This window comes from Argiope bruennichi, chromosome X2 (assembly GCF_947563725.1).
Source record: "Argiope bruennichi chromosome X2, qqArgBrue1.1, whole genome shotgun sequence".
NCBI lineage: Eukaryota > Metazoa > Arthropoda > Arachnida > Araneae > Araneidae > Argiope > Argiope bruennichi.
In genome coordinates, this window is record NC_079163.1 from 126,528,526 (window position 1) to 126,545,788 (window position 17,263).

General features: G+C 30.0%; 1 protein-coding gene across 2 annotated transcripts in view; it reads right to left on the reverse strand.

The window, feature by feature from the left end:
• Nucleotides 1–425: 425 nt before the first annotated feature.
• The window catches only part of LOC129960306 (DNA damage-regulated autophagy modulator protein 1-like), a 34,552-nt gene continuing 17,714 nt past the window's right edge, over nt 426–17,263 (reverse strand). The window contains exons 4-7 of one of the 2 annotated variants that reach the window (XM_056073644.1): nt 13,680–13,822; nt 10,651–10,828; nt 5,671–5,756; nt 426–2,440 (exon numbers count right to left, since the gene is read on the reverse strand). In XM_056073644.1, coding sequence (XP_055929619.1) covers nt 2,240–2,440; nt 5,671–5,756; nt 10,651–10,828; nt 13,680–13,822 — 608 coding nt within the window. In that variant the 3' untranslated portion in view covers nt 426–2,239. Of the gene's footprint in view, nt 2,441–5,670; nt 5,757–6,811; nt 6,898–10,650; nt 10,829–13,679; nt 13,823–17,263 lie in introns of both variants that reach the window. The other variant, XM_056073643.1, reaches the window with a different exon arrangement.

Genomic DNA, 17,263 nt, shown 5'->3' on the forward strand with positions numbered 1-17,263 from the left:
GCCACAAATTTTCTGAAGGCAAGGAAATATATTACAAAATATAATGTATCTCGTGCATTTTTGCTTTTCGTTTGTTTTTTATTGTTGATGAAAGACGCTCATTACAACATTTTCATTATAAAAGAAACAACATTTATTTATCATCATGCAATGACTGATATATGCCATGTAAGATATGGCTGATGAAACAACATACATGTTGTTATTTTGAATGAAATAAATAAAATACTGTAACTGAATAGCTATTTACAAACAAAATTTTGGATTATGGTAACTTATAACAAGACCTGGGTTTTACAGTCTAGGGAAAAAAGGAGCTACTCATTTTTATTTTACATTCCCGTGTGAAAACTAAATGTACCTTTTTAAAGATAGCAATGAGTATTAAAAGGTGTTGTGCCTACAATTTTAGTAGGGGTTGTCTATTCAATTAAAATTGTACAAATTTTAAAATTTCCATGTGAACAGTTTTTTTTTTTTTTAATATCATGAATAGTTTTCCCACGCAAAAAATACTGAGATTACAACTTTTGATTAATATATCATGATTACATCGGGTGATATTTGGCATTTTTTGTTAAGGATGTTTCCATATTTAGATGTGTAAGATTTTGATATTTTCTGGATGTCGGTAATAGTATTTTTTGACATATTTTTAAAGCATATTTAAAGCTTCAATCCACATGGTAAAACTGTTTGCTTTTTCATTCATAAAAAAATATTTGTAGCCAAAATTTTAGAAAAACTTGATACCTTTCGGGAAAAAATTATCCAAGAATATTGCAAGTTTTGTTTAATTACACCTGAGCGTGATTCTCCATTACAATGAAAGTGCCAAAATGGAAAGTTTTGATGCACGAGTAAAATATATAAAATTAAATATATTTTTTATTATTTAAAATAATTGCCAATTTGTGTTAAATATTAATATTTACTAATTCAGAGGAAAAAAAATTAACTGGAATTTATTCTTTTCCGCCTCATTCCTGCATTTCTTTATCAATATATACTATCATCACTGCTTGCTACTCATGAATAGACATGAGATGACACACTGTTTTATTTTACAAAAAAAGTAGTGCATTTCATTCACTGATAAATGTATGTAAGTTTTTCCCCTGTTTTATGGATTACTAAGTGTTCTATGAAAATGCTTTTTGTTTGTCAAAGATTTCATTCTATGAAGTCATGTATACAGGATATATGCGTATTACAGACGTGAAAAGCAGACCGCAGAACATCACTCTAAATATTCATTCATATCTTTAATTTCTATTATTGTAGCACTTTTTAAAACTAATTTTCACATATTTTGTTGCTTTTTATATGAATAGAAATTTGAAAGAAAGTTATAGTTATAAGAATTATTATATATAATTAGAAGAATATAAATAAGAATAATTATAATATATAGATCATTATCAAAATAATTATTCCTTTGGGGTTTTGTAAGAAGTAACCAGTTTAATAATTAAAAATTTATATTAGAACATATTTACTCAAATAGAACAAAGTTAATTTAATTAAATAATTAAATTGGGATTTAAAAATTTAATATTTATTAATCACTCATATTAAAAGGATTAATGAAATCAATAAAAAGAATTACAGATTGTAATATTATATATATATATAATCAGATTTCTATAGCGCTTGTAGAATTGATTAAAATAAAAAAGTGGACATTGGATCTGGAAATAAGAGAACATTTTAGAATGAAATTAACATAGACTACTATAATATAAAAATTAGGAAATCAATTAGATTTTAAATTAAGAGATATATTAATGCAAAATATCAATATTAAATACAAAATAAATAATGTTTTGATTCAAGAATTTTTTATTCCATTATGGATTATGGAATAAAAACGTTTATGCTAATAACTTTAAAGGTTTTTAAGATATAAATAAAAGTTCAAAATTTAATTTTTACATTAGAAAGTCACAATTTTGTTAGCTCATAATTTCGAAACGAATACGCTTTAGCTAATGAAATTTGGTTTCCGCGAATTACTTTTGATGTAGATTTTAAATTTGATGGGTAAAAATGGGTATAATCATTAAAAATTTTGAAGTTTGCTATTATTTTTATATATAAATAACTCCTTACGAAATTTTTAATTTAAAAGTTTTTAAGAGTACGTTAAACCCTTTCAAATAACACCTTTTTTATGACAGTACGATGAACGACGCCAGAATAAAGCTGGTTGGCTCCCGTTTTTTCCCTCGACTGTAAATCACATAACAATCGGTGTACGTTCGGTCGCAACTGCCACATTAACTTCATGAGGCTCCTCGTCAAAGTGTTGCACAAGCATCTGAACTCGCAAGTGCATGCATACTTTTTGGAACTCCCGAATAAAAGTGAAGTAATAAGCGAGGAACATGATGGCCATCGTCCACTCAGCTACAGAACTCACCACCATCAGACCAAAACCCTGGGATTAGGAAAAGATTTCAATGAATCAATTTAAATGTGCTAATTCTTTGCTCCTAAACTTAATGAGTATCATTCTTAAACTTTAGAAATTTGATAATTAGATTGCTTTGCTTATGAAATGTACTGAGTATTTCAGCAGCACAAAAATGTTACGCACTGATTATGAGAGTGTATGATATTTGCAGTGTCATATAGCATGACATATTCTCGAATAACATTGCATATCGAGAATATCATATAGCATACAATATCGAACACTTTTTTACAAAAGGAATATAATATTACATTTTATTCTGTTTACTTATTTATCAATTATTTTTTGTTCTTTATGTGGGATATTTTTTAAAATCCATTTTTAATGAGTGATGAATACAATAGATAAAAATGCATGTAATGAAAACATTCTTGAAAAAAGTAACAGAAATTTTTTTTAAATATATTTACGCAGAAATTGTTTTATTTATTTTTCAAGAATTTTATATTGAATAAATATTTTGTAAAGTTTGTGCAATAATATTTAAAAATAGGGAAGATTTCATGAAATTGACATTTATGAATTACAAGGGATTTTTAAAGCTCATAATAGAAAACGATATAAGATTTAGGTAATATATAAAGGAATTGGTAGTTAGATTTTAGCGGCACATGAACCAAATCTGGCTAAGCTGCTCCAAACTTATCGGCACATGATAAATATATAAAGAGTGTCCGATATCTTTAATATAAAAAATAATAACGACAATGAGAAATGGGAAGTAGTTAAATGAATAAAATAACTAGCATTTTTTATGATAGTTTCAGTGTAACTTTACTTGAGCTACATTCGAAGCACGATGAATGCCCAACATAAACTCGATTTCCAACCAAGCATTGTGGCAAATCGTGTATAAAATATTGCCAGCGTAACAGAGATGATTATTAATTTTATCCTTTCCCTTAAGATGTAGATGTAAAAAAAAACAATGCACATTTTTTTTCACATAGCATCTACAAGCAAAAAAATCTAAAGTAGTTATGTTGAGTTACCGTGGAGGCCAAGTTATTAATACTCTACGACTAATCCATTTTTAAAGAACCACTTCTTCAAGTGAAGGAAGTATCCAGTGAAATGGGGAACATTCTACCGAAATGGCTGGACTTTTTTGATTGTGGATGTTCGACTGTAAATGTTTTCTAACTGAAGAATAATGTACATTTCATGAATATCTCAGTTTACGCCAACGTTAATCATTATCTCAACAGATTACAGCATCATATGAAAGTCCATACCAAACCTTTAGTTTGGGATCATCTCTCGTTTAAATCGTTTAAATTATCGGTGCTCTTTTCCATAGTAAAAAAGCTGTTAGATTTCTTTATTCTTTTACTACAAACGGCGTTTCATTTCACGATTTCGTATTTTTATTTAATGCTTAGAATGATAAAGATATTTCGCGGATATAGTTAAAGTCAATTAAAAAGAAACAAAATGCTTTTGCCTTTGATAATACCTAGGGAACGAAAGTAAATCGCTACTCTAAAATTTAAGAACTGAATAAATAAAAACTGCATTCATATTTTACGAGAATATTATTTCGTTGATACAATAGGAAGATAATTTGCAAGTAATTTAATTTAACAAAAATTGTCTTAACATTGCGTGGTACGAGATTCAAGAAATAGATATTATTCTTTGAATATATTATTAAAAATATGAAATTCTTTTCGTAGGAATTTCATCAGCCAACAATATGCAAACAACTGGCAATCATAAATACACCTGTCATTCTGTTGCACATTATGTTGTGACGCCCCATCAGTCTTTGTTATGCCAGATGCTCAATGATTTTGAAATTAAAATTAAACATACGATTGCTGCATATAATGCCCGTATCAGTTGGAAAATAGTATATTCATGTTTAAAGTGAACATAGCTATCTACAATATTAATTTAAATTGTTTCTCTAAGTTCCACATTTCTTTTTGCAATAATGTTTAAATTTGAATCAAATAATACCTAATATTTTTGCTTTATATATGTTTAGTATGATCCTTTATTAAACAAATTTTGAAAGGATTTATAATTAATTTATTATAAATATCTTATTGTTCATCGGTTTAAGTTCGAAAATACAATATGCTGTTCAAAAATCAAATATTATGATACTTGAAAATCAGCAAGAATTCATTGCCTTAAAACAATGAATCAATCGATGTATGAATTCTGCCGCTCTTAATTTCAAAATATTCACAAATTTATGTGCCACTTTTCTAGAAAAAGGGAACAACTTTTTACTGTGCATGGTGACATTAAACTTATAGATATTATGATTTTAATAATCTACAGTGAAAGTGTTTCCCCTCCCAAGTTAATTTTGAGGAATAATTCTTAAGAAACTACAGAGAAATTTATGTCTTATATAACCACGAAATTTGAATTAAATGACCCTGATTTTTTTCTTCGTATGAATAATATGGAAGTTATAATCTGGGAACATGGTATATGGAATAACATTGAAAATATAACATCAGAGGCAAAAAATAATTATAGTCATAGAACATAGCAGACGGATTACCATGAAAATACAACGCACAATGCAAAGCTGAAAAAAAAACCTCATTTTCTAAGATTGTAATATTATATTCCAAAGGATACAATTAATTTTCAAATCATTGTTATTGAAAAAAAATTATACAAGAAATTTCAGAATTCATGCGACGAATTTTAAGACTTGTCTTCAAGTGAGGCCATAGACATGTAAGAAAACATAAATTTTTCACTCACAACATTATTATAAAATATTTTTCTGTAAGAAAAGTTGAAATCGCATCTATCTTCTATAAGGCATTTTATCGACAAAGTCATTGGAAAGACTGGTGTACAATTAAAAAAAAAAACTATCTCATATTTTCCGGAAAAGTACAGAGAAATATTTGAGCGAAGAGGTCTCAGATTGATTCTGTTTGAAAATGTACGTCAACTGTTCTGTCAACGTTTTTTCAAGTAATTACAGTTAATAGTGGAGCTAATTTAGGCAAATAAAGAAGCACTTTTCATCTTTTCTTCATGTTTGTTCTATGAATTCTGAATCACCTTGCAGAAAACAATCTAGTAGCTTTTGTGATATCCTAGGAAAAGCAACATTCCAAAAATGCTTTCATTTAAATGTATTATTTTAGTAATTTTTGGTTCGTGTAGAGGATAAATGGAAAGGGTCCGAGGCAAAACGTTTTTGCTAACTTATTTACCTTCTCCTGTGGCATCTTGCTTCCAGTCCAATGATTGTGGGGCTCAGAAATCCATTCACTTATTGCCTTCGGTCCAACTGCAAGCACTAGGGCAATTATGAAGGAATACTTTCGGATATTTTGGGAATTCAGAACTTACATCCACTTTGAATTTTTTAAATTATTCTTTTACGTCTCTATTATTTTTGATGCATCTTCTAAAATTTAGACTTTATTTACTTTTAAAATACAAGATAGCATAAATGAATTCCCGGGTTTCAAAACACCTTTTACCTGGAAGTATAAGTACTATAAAGGTGCGTAATATATAAAAAAAGAAAGATGCACATTCTATCTAAGATTGAACAAATTTTTATGACTTAAGATCAGCATCAAATCTACATCAATATTCCTCATAGCACCAGTGATGTATTCATACAGTTCTTGAATGGTAGCTCCACTTAATCTGGTTAGTGTGTTATGCATCTTTTTACTTATAGCCCATCTTTGCAGATCTTGTACTTGTAAAACTTATTTAGCATTTGAAAAATCATTGAATCATTTATTCTAGGCCAAGATATTTCAATCTTCATTTTAGCATCCCGAAGTTCAGCTTTCATTACATTTTTGCATTTTATCAAATATTTATAATTTTAAATGAATGGGAATAGCTTTTCTTTTTTTCCTTATTTGCACAGGATATTTATGCGATATCTCCACGAAGTAGTTCGATATTTCTATTGCTGTAAAATATTTTCAAAATATCATAATAATGTTGTTGGATAGATTTTACTAATATAATTGTTTTTAAGTGTACGCATGCCACTTTTACAGATTCATTTTAAAATTTTGAAACGTTTGTTATTTACTTCACTTATTATGGATATCTAAATTTTAGCAACTGTATGGAAAGATGGTATATGCAAAGAAAATAACAGTGCTCAGAAGTAAGTTAATCCTGGCATTACATATTTAAATGCATTTTTTAAAAAGAAAGTATCATACATTGTTCTTGAAGTAAGTTTGAATATAATCTAAAATTTCGAAAACATTTCAAACGAATATTTTCAGAAATCGAGATAAATACTTACGATTTATTTCTAATTATTAAGTAATTTTTACTTATTAACATTTAGATGATTTTAAGCGCTTAATAATTTACCTCTTCGCCAGGCATTTTTCCTCCTGTCCAATGACTGTGCTTTGTTGTGCTCCAGATGCTCATACCAAGAGGCATAATAACCGACACTAATTTATATTAAATGAAAATAAGCAAATGTTTAATGACACAAAAATGATCTAAAAGTAGCTTTTACAGGAGATATGTGCAGACAAAGTTGTCACAAATGCTGTTTTTTTAAAATATTTCCACTGTTTATCTTTTCTGTATTTATCAGCATTAAAAGTTTTTAATGCAAGTGCACCATAAGAATTTTTTATAGATTTTAAATATTTATTTGCGACACATGTACCGTATTGGTCATAAAATCAACTAAACCTAAAGTGTAAGCTTATGTATTGCTTGGCAGTTACTTTTTAAATTCATGTTCAGAATGATTTAAAAATTTTAAAAAAATCTAACGTCTTATGATTTGCTTATAAAATCTGAAGCCCCAGAATATGTCTGTAAAACTGGATAGGAATATTTTTTGTAAAAATGCTTTTAAATACTAAAAAAAGTACAAACTGGTGCATACGAAGGGGTAAAATCTTATATTTACGTCTGTATAAATCAAAACAAAAGGCTGAATATAAGAGGATCTTATTCATTTTATAAATTGGTTTAAAATTTCTGGGGCAAGATTTTACATGTGGAAGAGCATACCAAATGTGAAGCATTCATTTCGCAAATTTCTAAATTGTTCATAAAAAAGGAAGCACACTACCCAGCACTTTTTACTATGCTACAGACTTTTAAGGGTCATTGGGGTTCCTATAATCCGATTGAAGATTAAAATCATATATACAGTTCTCACTTCCAGAAGAAGTATTTTCGTATAAATAGGAGTACAACGTCTCATTTTTTCTTTTTGTTTTCTCGTATACGAAGTATACACATATAAAGTATTGTAATTGTCAAAAAATTCGACTTTGAAATTTTGATGAATCTTCACTTTAGAGCCTTCTTGAATCAGAAAAAGATACTTTTGAACTTATATTTACAGGGTGATCAAGAAATAACAGGAGGTATTCGGAGCCCTGTAGCGTGTTATGTACTGGACTAAACATAACAAAAGTTGGCCACCATACACATTAAAGTATGTGGTTTAGATTTGTCAAGAAAAAGAAATTAGCACCAAAAAACGCCGATAGGGGAAATCCTGGAGCTGCGATAGAAAGCTTTATTATGTAATTTGCTTATATAGGTACTTTGTGACATGACATCAAAGATAAAAGAAGGGTCGCGGGAATTTATGTCATTTTGTTCCCACTTTCAGAGTTTTTCGAAGACGGTCATGTTAATGGAACGAAAGCTAGGCTCTTTGCAGTCCAACATTACGGGGATAAGACCCTGCCGGGGCTTATCCCCGTAATGCTAACCCAAGCTCAATCCAACCCACATATTTATGTCATTCTGCAAGAATTCTCCCGCCGATTGCTATGTCACTTCGTGAACGCGCCTTATTAGTCAAGCTGTTTTATCAGAGGGATGAAAATGCCAGTGCTGCTCTTCGTGAATACCGGTGGTTAAGACAGTTACATAGAGGACCGATGATCACAACTTACTTACGAAGAATGGTTGAAAGATTTGAAACAACAGGAATTCTTGGTGTACAACCAGGCCGAGGACGTAAAGTTATCAAGCAGGAACGCGGTGAAGAAGTTGCACCTGTCGTTATAGATCAGGCGATAGCTAATAAGCATTACATATTCAGCATTACATATTCAATAGCAATTATCAGCATTACATATTCAATAGCACGACAAACAGGTACCCTGTTCTCGACGATGCAGAAGATATTGCAAAATATAAAATTTTATCCGTATAAGACAACACCCATTAACTGATGACACTGATCTGAATTTTGGCAATTTCTGGTTGTGAGGAGGTTCTGGTTCACTTGAAAAGCGTTGTGTATCAATGTTCCTGACATTCCTACTTTAAAAGATCAAATAACGTTACATGTCCATCGAATAAATGCCGATATGCTGCGAACCTCCGTCGAAAACCTCATGTACCGCATGCAATTATTGGAACATCAAGCTGGTGGTCACCTTGAGCCAAATTTGTAAGTAGCTATAATAAACGTTTTTCACTGGTATTTGCGTGTTGCTATTTACTGTTTCCATTGGCAGTTATGTGTTCTTTTTCCACTTATTATGCGCTTGCATCTCCAGGATTACCTCTATCGGCGTTTTTTGGCACTCATTTTTTTTTTCTTGACAAATCAAAACTGCATATTTAATGTGCATGGTGGCCAAATTTTGTTATATTGTCCAGTACATAGCACGCTACAGGGCTCCGAACACCTTCTGTTATTTCTTGGTCATCCTGCATAAGTCAGACTGCCAGATTTTGAAAATAATGAGTCGAAATTATGACAAACAAATCGAATGAAAAATGGCAAGCATTGTTTTCTTCATAGATAGGTATAGATTTATGTAAAATTTTGGGCGAGATATGTCTGTACATTTGCGAGTGAACATGACAGTTCAAAAACGCAACTAGAGAGATACATGAAATTTGAAATATTGCTTTATAACTAGAAACTCAGACGTGCATCAAATTTTAGATCAATCCATGAACGGAAATTCACATGCTATTTGAGTAGTCTTATCGCGTATAAGTGTTTGAGCGTTTGTAACAACTCAAAAATGCAACAATATACGTAAATGAAATCTAATATGCAGTCTTAACACAAAAAACGGAAAAAAGTTGAATTTTGGATCCAGTCTGTCACAGAGAAGATAGTCTAAATGCATGCTGTGAGCTCTCAGATAGGAAAACCCTCCGAGATTCTACGCATGCGCTAGGAAGCGTACATTTTGCCACAAAGGGAATGAAGTGAAAGAAAAGGCGTCTGACTGGGCGGAATTTAAGCTCAAGATAAAATCTAACAAAGAATTCCAGAAATGCACTGGTCTTACTGCGTAACCTTCCTTTCTATAGTAAAATCATCTAAAAGTGCCAGTCACGGGATCCTGAGACGAACAGTACTTGATTTTCTTCACTATTGTATGAAGTTAATTGCAAAATGCACGGTATTCTGTATTTATACGAGAACATTGGGAGAGCTTTTAGTTCAATGAGCAACAAACGAGACATGTTCAAGAGAGTTCGGCAAGTTTTCAATCGCCATTGTGAAGCATCCAGTCCGTTTATTAAACGTCTTTTTACAGTTATTAAATTATTCCTGCGTTTGCACCTCAACTCACCGGTTACAAATAGTTAAGTACCAATCATTTAGTGTTTACTAACGCTTTGGAGTTTTGTTTTTTGCCAGGCAAAATACAACAAAAAAAATACTTGTTTTGGTGTGTGCTTGTTGATCTTGAAAATTGGCCCTAAATTTTAAAATTCTTTTGCATTTATATTTCAAATAGTGAAGAATCGCTTTGTTTCTATGTACACGGAATTCTTGTAGCATTAATGTTAAACCATTTACATTATATTTGAATTTATATCTGCTTAATCCTTAGAAGAGAAATTTGAATGGGAGCGATCAGTTAATCTTGCTTTAGTTATAAGAGAATGCAATTTATTTCTCTTTTCTTCTTCTTTATCACTAATTAAAATAAACATACTCTTAAGAAAAGTGCTTTTGTTTATGCGCCGATCCTCAACCTTTTTTTTTCTTTTTATCATTGGTGTATAAAAGCAGTTTGAACGTTACGAATAGATGTAATGTTCCTAACGGCTAAGCTGCTGGCTAGTCATACCGATGTTTTAAGAACTTAATTTAGCCTTTCTGGGATAAGCAAGTCTTAAGTAGTCATGGGAAAATATTTTTGAATACATAAATACATATCATATTTTTCTATTTCTAACATAAAGGATACTGACAATGAGTGCAATTGCTGTAAACACTGTGATGGTCAATCGAATATGGCAGATCTTTGTTCCATTGTAATATGGTGACATTTTGTAGCTCAACCAAGTTTGCAGAGCGGCATAAATGACCCCACCAAGGAACAGAACATTGGCACCGATTCCGTGGGCGGTAGGTATACTTGTCATCTGTTAAGGAGATGCAAAGCATTTTCAATGTGAGAAAAAAGTAAAAATAAGAAACAACAACTATATTTTTCTTAATGTTTAATTTTTTAAAACATTTTCAAGAACGTAATGAGATTTAAAAGAAAAATATTTTTGCTCCACTCTGTATACTCATACTAAATAACAGACCATCATGGCAGAAAAGTCCTGTACATGTCTGTTGCTTATATTTCTGCTTAATTAGAATTTGAAATATCATCTGTCATTTTGTGTTCAATCTCAAAACTTTTTTTAACTTGAATATTTCATTTGAAAAGAAAACGTGCTAGCACGAATCCGAAAGCATTTTGTTATTTGTAACAATTTCAATGTAAACTCATGAAATCGCTTTAAAGTAGTCGCCTTTGGTGACCAATTGTTCGCTCACCTTCTACAAATTTAAAATAAATGGCAAAACTCGAAGAACTATTCTACTGTCACAAATATTAAACCTGTTTCCCCAGTATTTAATTCATATGAAATTAACGCCACTAGTAATCTTATGAATTTCATAACAAATTAAGGGTGTGTCCTTCTCAATCATCGTCTGTTTCCGAGAGGTATTTCTAAAGCATTACTCCATTCTACGTTCTCTGTAGTAAGGAAGAAATCATAACAGATTTCACCAGACAATCAATATATAAAAATATAATGTAACTATCTTACCCATTTTTTTTTCATATGAAAGCTCAAGGCCACTAGATACGTCATCAAAGATCCTGTAATTCCATTTTCGAGACATATTGCAAAATAAGACTGAATTTCCATCCATTTTCGTCCCATTTAAATTCATCACTTTGCAAGCTTAGTTAATCAATTATAATGCTCTATCATTATTATGTAGTCACAATTTAAAATAGCACTTTATTTTGTTTTGATAAGATGCTTCTCATCGAAATTTAACGACATGATTGTACTAATTGCATTAATATTGTAACCGTAGACGGCTGGTATTGCAAAGAATAATTTAGTCATGCCAATCAACATCGACGAACCACATCTTATAATAACAAAGGTAGGATGAAACTATAGTTACAATAATATAGGTCAGAGTTTTGACTGTACAGTAAAGATAAAGTATTCTGATTGGTTAGCCATACTTTAGTTAGCGAGTTGGAGTGAAAATTGGTGAAATCATTTCAGTTGTTGGAGTTGAGATCTATGCCAAAGTTTTATTTTACACTATCTCTCGAAATGGAGAGAAAGGAGTTAGATAAGAATTTAAGATGTATCGAGGGGTCAAAAGTATTGATATGAGATACAACTCTTTGAAATCTGCTCAATGGTTGGGGCTGACGAATACTCTACCCCGAAGCGGATGTACAATGAAGTAGTGTTTTTTCGAAAGTAAAGTCTGGAGGAGGGCGGGAGACCCTTGATGACGTATCTGATTTTCATGAGCTTTCTAAAGTATCGAAATCAGGTTAGTGGATTTGTCTGGTGAACTATATCGCAAGATTTCCCCGCAGAAAATGCATTATGAAGTTGTGTTTTCTGCCTATTTACCTCAAAATCAGAGAGTACTGGAGGGCATTCAACCCTTGAAGTGTGTTGCCCTCCATGTATGTCATATGAAACACAAAATGACAGAATTGAACTAGTTGTTGGGACTTGGAGACTGGTACGGTGGATTTTTTTTTTTTTATTATTTTAAATATATAGATAGAATGGGGTAGTAGTATAAATCGAAAAAAAGATGAGAAAAAGCATATTACATTAAGCTTTTGGTATTGTGTTTTATAAAATAATTATATAATTATTGATGCGGACAAAATATTTCAGTCTAATTCATAGATATATCTCGATCAGAAGTCTGCTCAAAGCTGCCAAATTTGTCCAACAAGTAAATATAAAATCTGACAATCTTAACATAATCTATTCAAATCTTTAAAATGTGACTTAGTTAAAATTTGCGGCGTAGTTCTTGCTTTTTTATTTTTTTCCGACCTAGTAATGTATTTTAGAAGCAAAATTTTCTTTGAAAATATTTTATAAATTTGAATTTGTATACGTTTATTTAATAAAAGAAAGTTTTTCATTCAAATTACCAAAGCGTAAATTTTTAAGAAATGCTTTTGATGGGAACGGGAATAAGCTGATAATCTTTAAAATAAAAGTAAAAAGAGAAAACACGCTTTTATTTTTTATTTTTTTCAAAAATTGGAAGGAACGATTTCTAAAAAATCTGGGCATATGAGTAAAAACATAAAAGTGAGTGTTCTTCCAAACTATATCATAAGAAAACTAAGTCACTACTAATTTCAATAGAGGGAATATTCTTAAAAATTTCATTAAAAAATTAAAATACATTTGAATGTGTTTAAAACTCCAACTACTATGAGCATTTTTTTCAGAGCCTAGCGCTTTTACGCTTTTGCTTTGGCATTCAAATTCATAATAATAATAATTAAAAAGAATGTTTCCTACTTTTAAGTACAGTAATAAAAACTGACTTCTAAAAGCTTTTTTTATTTTTTGTTATTAAGAATTGTTATTCTTTTATTATTGTTTTTTACTTATTACTTCATAATGTGTTTGAGGATTCATTATTATAATTACCTTGGAGCCATGCTAAGAATTTTTTTTTTAAATTAATTCTCACACGATGCCTTTATACGGAATACAATTTAATGTAAAATTCATCGAATAATTGATATTTAAGTTCTAAAAATTCTGGAATATTGCATTGTAATCGAGAATAAATACTAAATATGTGTAAAATTTCAGAACATTAGGAATTTATTGAATAATTAGATGTAAAATTCAAAAACTGTAAACATGAAACAAGTGAAATTAAATAGAGGCATACAAAAATACAATTGCAATTTCTTACCGGATATGCAGCAACCACCACCATGCCCATGAGAGCAATAAAACCGATGACAACTGATGATCTATTAAGAATATCGATGGTTCTGTCAATTCCTCTATTTAATTCATCTACTATCAGAAAACGAGTGAACATAGTAGATAAACCTAAAACAAAATTAATTATTTAATCCTTAAATATAACACTGATTTATTAATTTGTTGAGAATTATGAACTTATTTTTCATAAGATTTATTTTGATTGTTGATTTTTTTTTCATGCATTTCATGCAGCACCTTTAAATGAGTCGTGTCAATCTGTTTAACAAGACTACTGGCTTAATCTTTTTCATCATATTCAGATTGAAAAGAAAATTTCTTGAAAATGTCCCTCCTTCTCCTTCACACGAAAAATACTCCATCGAAAGGAATGTGAATTTTCCTAGAAAAGAAAGGGACCGACATATGCCACCTTAATCTCTGGTGAGTATTTATGTTTAGCAATTAATGAATTCGAAACTAATTTCCAAACCAGTTATTAGTGAAATCGATGAATCGAAGCAGAATTTCTACCGTCAGTTTCATATTTATATGTTTCTGTTTTTATTTTTTAATATTTGAAGCATATACTCACCTTTATTTTGTCATCAAAGTCAATTGCTTCCCATCTGTAACTAGGGCCACGTAGGCCTAGTAATGAGATTCTGACCATTCGTAGCTGGGGTTGCGTTGGCTTAGTGATAAGGCTTGAAACCCTATTCTACTAAAGATATGGGTCTGATGCATGTTAAATCTGATGCAGTGAGTCAATCTTTTGTTATTATGGTTCGGAAGTCTGGAGAGGATGGCCAGCTTAGGTATCGTCTTAGTCATCTGACAAGGTTTCCATCCCAACATAACCCAAAAGTGGTTTCCAAGTGAATGCAACAAATCCTCTTTGCAGTTATTTCAAAAAATTTTGATGTATTTGTAAATCTGACAATAAGACTTTTTGTATAAAAAATGCAGCATGATTGATCGCATAAAATAAGAGACATATCATTGCCAGGGCTAAAGATGTTTTAAAGTGTGCATTTTCCCCTTTCTATATTCTCCACCTTCATTGAAAGCATCGATTTAGAATGACGAGATTTCCTGCAAATAAATCAAATGAGGCTATCATAAACGCTGCAACGGAATTTTAACTCCGTTTTCCTACAATAATTTAAACTTATAAATTCCTTCCCGCCCCCCTAAAGCGTTGTTTTTTCCATTTTCAATTGAATTTCAGTGGTAGGTTTATAGATATTTCCTTACCGATACCTAAGACGATACCTTACGAGTATCGTCAAACTATTACGCTAAAATAAACGCATTTCTGAGAGATAATGTTATTTGAAATTTCACTAAACACTGTGATCTATGAATTTATTCAATAAAAAGAAAAAAAAATTAGAATTCAAACTTATCTTAATTCAAACACTTCCAATTTCAAATTTAAACAATAGGCATCTCACGCTTTCTCTCAAATTGAAAAAATGAGATTTCAAGATTTACATTCTCCAATTCAGGAATAACCAAATATGTTTTAAAACCATCATGAAAATTACGCATTCGTTTCGATTTACCAATTAAAAGTCTCTGTAATGTTGGGGTGAATCATAATACTTCAAACAGTAGTTGAAGCATTTAGGAAGTTTTATGCATTTAGAATTTGAAAATACTCGTGAATCTTATTTTTCATTTTAGTTTTTATCATTTTTTATTAAGTTATATGTATTCATATTTTCTTATTTGTATGTTTCTTTCCAATTGATTGCTGTGTAATTTTCTTTTTTCTTTTTCCTTTTTTTTAATAAAATCCATGTACATCTATACCAAACCGGGAAGGTGTCACATGAGCTCTAGAAATGGAGGTGTGATGTGGTGTTAAGTGTTAATATTGCTCTCTTTTATAAGGTATCCTATTATCTTTTTAATGTATGTTAAGACTTTCACTCACCATCTCTTTCCTAGTGTCTGCGATAGAGAAGTCTTGTGCGCAGAGTGTTTATACTCAGATGATAATTATCTCAGATTTGGTTGAAACCGGTCCCTTGTTTAAAGGGGAAATGTGCGTTATATGTACTTATATTTTGTAACATTTAGATTTACATTTTCAGTTATAAATACTGTATTGGTTAAGTGTTATAAAAAAGTCAACAGAAAGAGCATTTTAAAGAAAAAAATAGCTAGTTAAATTGGCGTTAAGTTTGAAAATATATAGTACAAAAACTATTATGCCATAGTTAAAATTAATAAAATTGTTAGAGAAACTAAATAATACCATTTTGAGAATGCGATGCATTTTACTAGATTTCCTGCCAATAACAATTCTGCTGTTTTAATAACTACATAAACAGTTTACTGACGGCTGCCATGGAAACAATGCTTCATTGTAACATTTCTGTTTAATACTTGTTTAACAGCTTTAAATCTTTTGTAGATACAATTCTTTAAGATTTTATCTGTAATTTACGCCATGTGACCTAACATTTTGCATTTTATCGAATTAGTTTTGCTGATATTGAAATTTTTTTGTGGGGAAAATAAACTGTGGAACTATCAGTTGAGTAAAGAACCAAGAATTCCATTTAGATGTTTTTCAAACGAGCTTTTATATAGTTTAAAAAGTTTAAAATCCATTAAAATCAGAAATTTTATAAATCATAAATGGTGTCTCCAAAATTTGAAGGTAATTGTGTTAAGAAGAAAAGAAAGCAACTGTTATTAGCTTATTTTATTGAAAAATGCACTCCATAATTATCTCTTGTTGATAAAAGAACATCTTAGTTACAGATTTATGGTAAGAGTAATGTAAAAAATTCACATGCCTTCTTCCGAAAAACACGTGAAATCTTCAAGGAAACTATTTGATGTATGTATCATATATAAAGAAAAATATCACCTATATATATTTTTAGAAAAAGCGGGTTATTTTTCAATATTTTTAATGACATTAGTGAAAAATGTTTGTTCATGCATTCTAATCATGTAGGAGGCTATAACTTTGCAGGATATATTGCACAATGGTGTATTGCTGCATAATTTAAAATTTCAATTTTTAATTCATTTTGAATAATTTAGTAATAAGTTAATAAAATTAATAATATTTTTTTATTTGATATAGTCAGATTTTTAAAAAAGAAATTTTAACTTAGCATTTATTGATTTATATTTAATTTTTTCAAAAATATATTTTCTAATTCTTTTTTGCATTACTTAATCTCTCTTAAAAAGAATTACATAGCTGCGGTTAGATGAAGTTAAATCCTGAACTTTAGGTTTAAAATAAAGACACATGTTGCAGCTGATTTACAATATTTTTTTTATTTATCATTAATTATCTTTTATTTTATAATTTATTTTCAAGTTGGGGATTCGCGCAATTATTTCAGCAATCGGAAAACATTTTTTTTTTGTTTCTAACATTATTTAATTGCTATTGTTTACAACTCTTCCTCCTTTAAAATCATATGGTAAAAAAGAATTAGGGAATTAGGATTTTTTGTTAAGCATGTGCAGCAGCAGCAGCAAAAAAAAAAAAAAAAAAAAAAAAAAATGAGATTGAAGCAAATAATTGTCGAACAA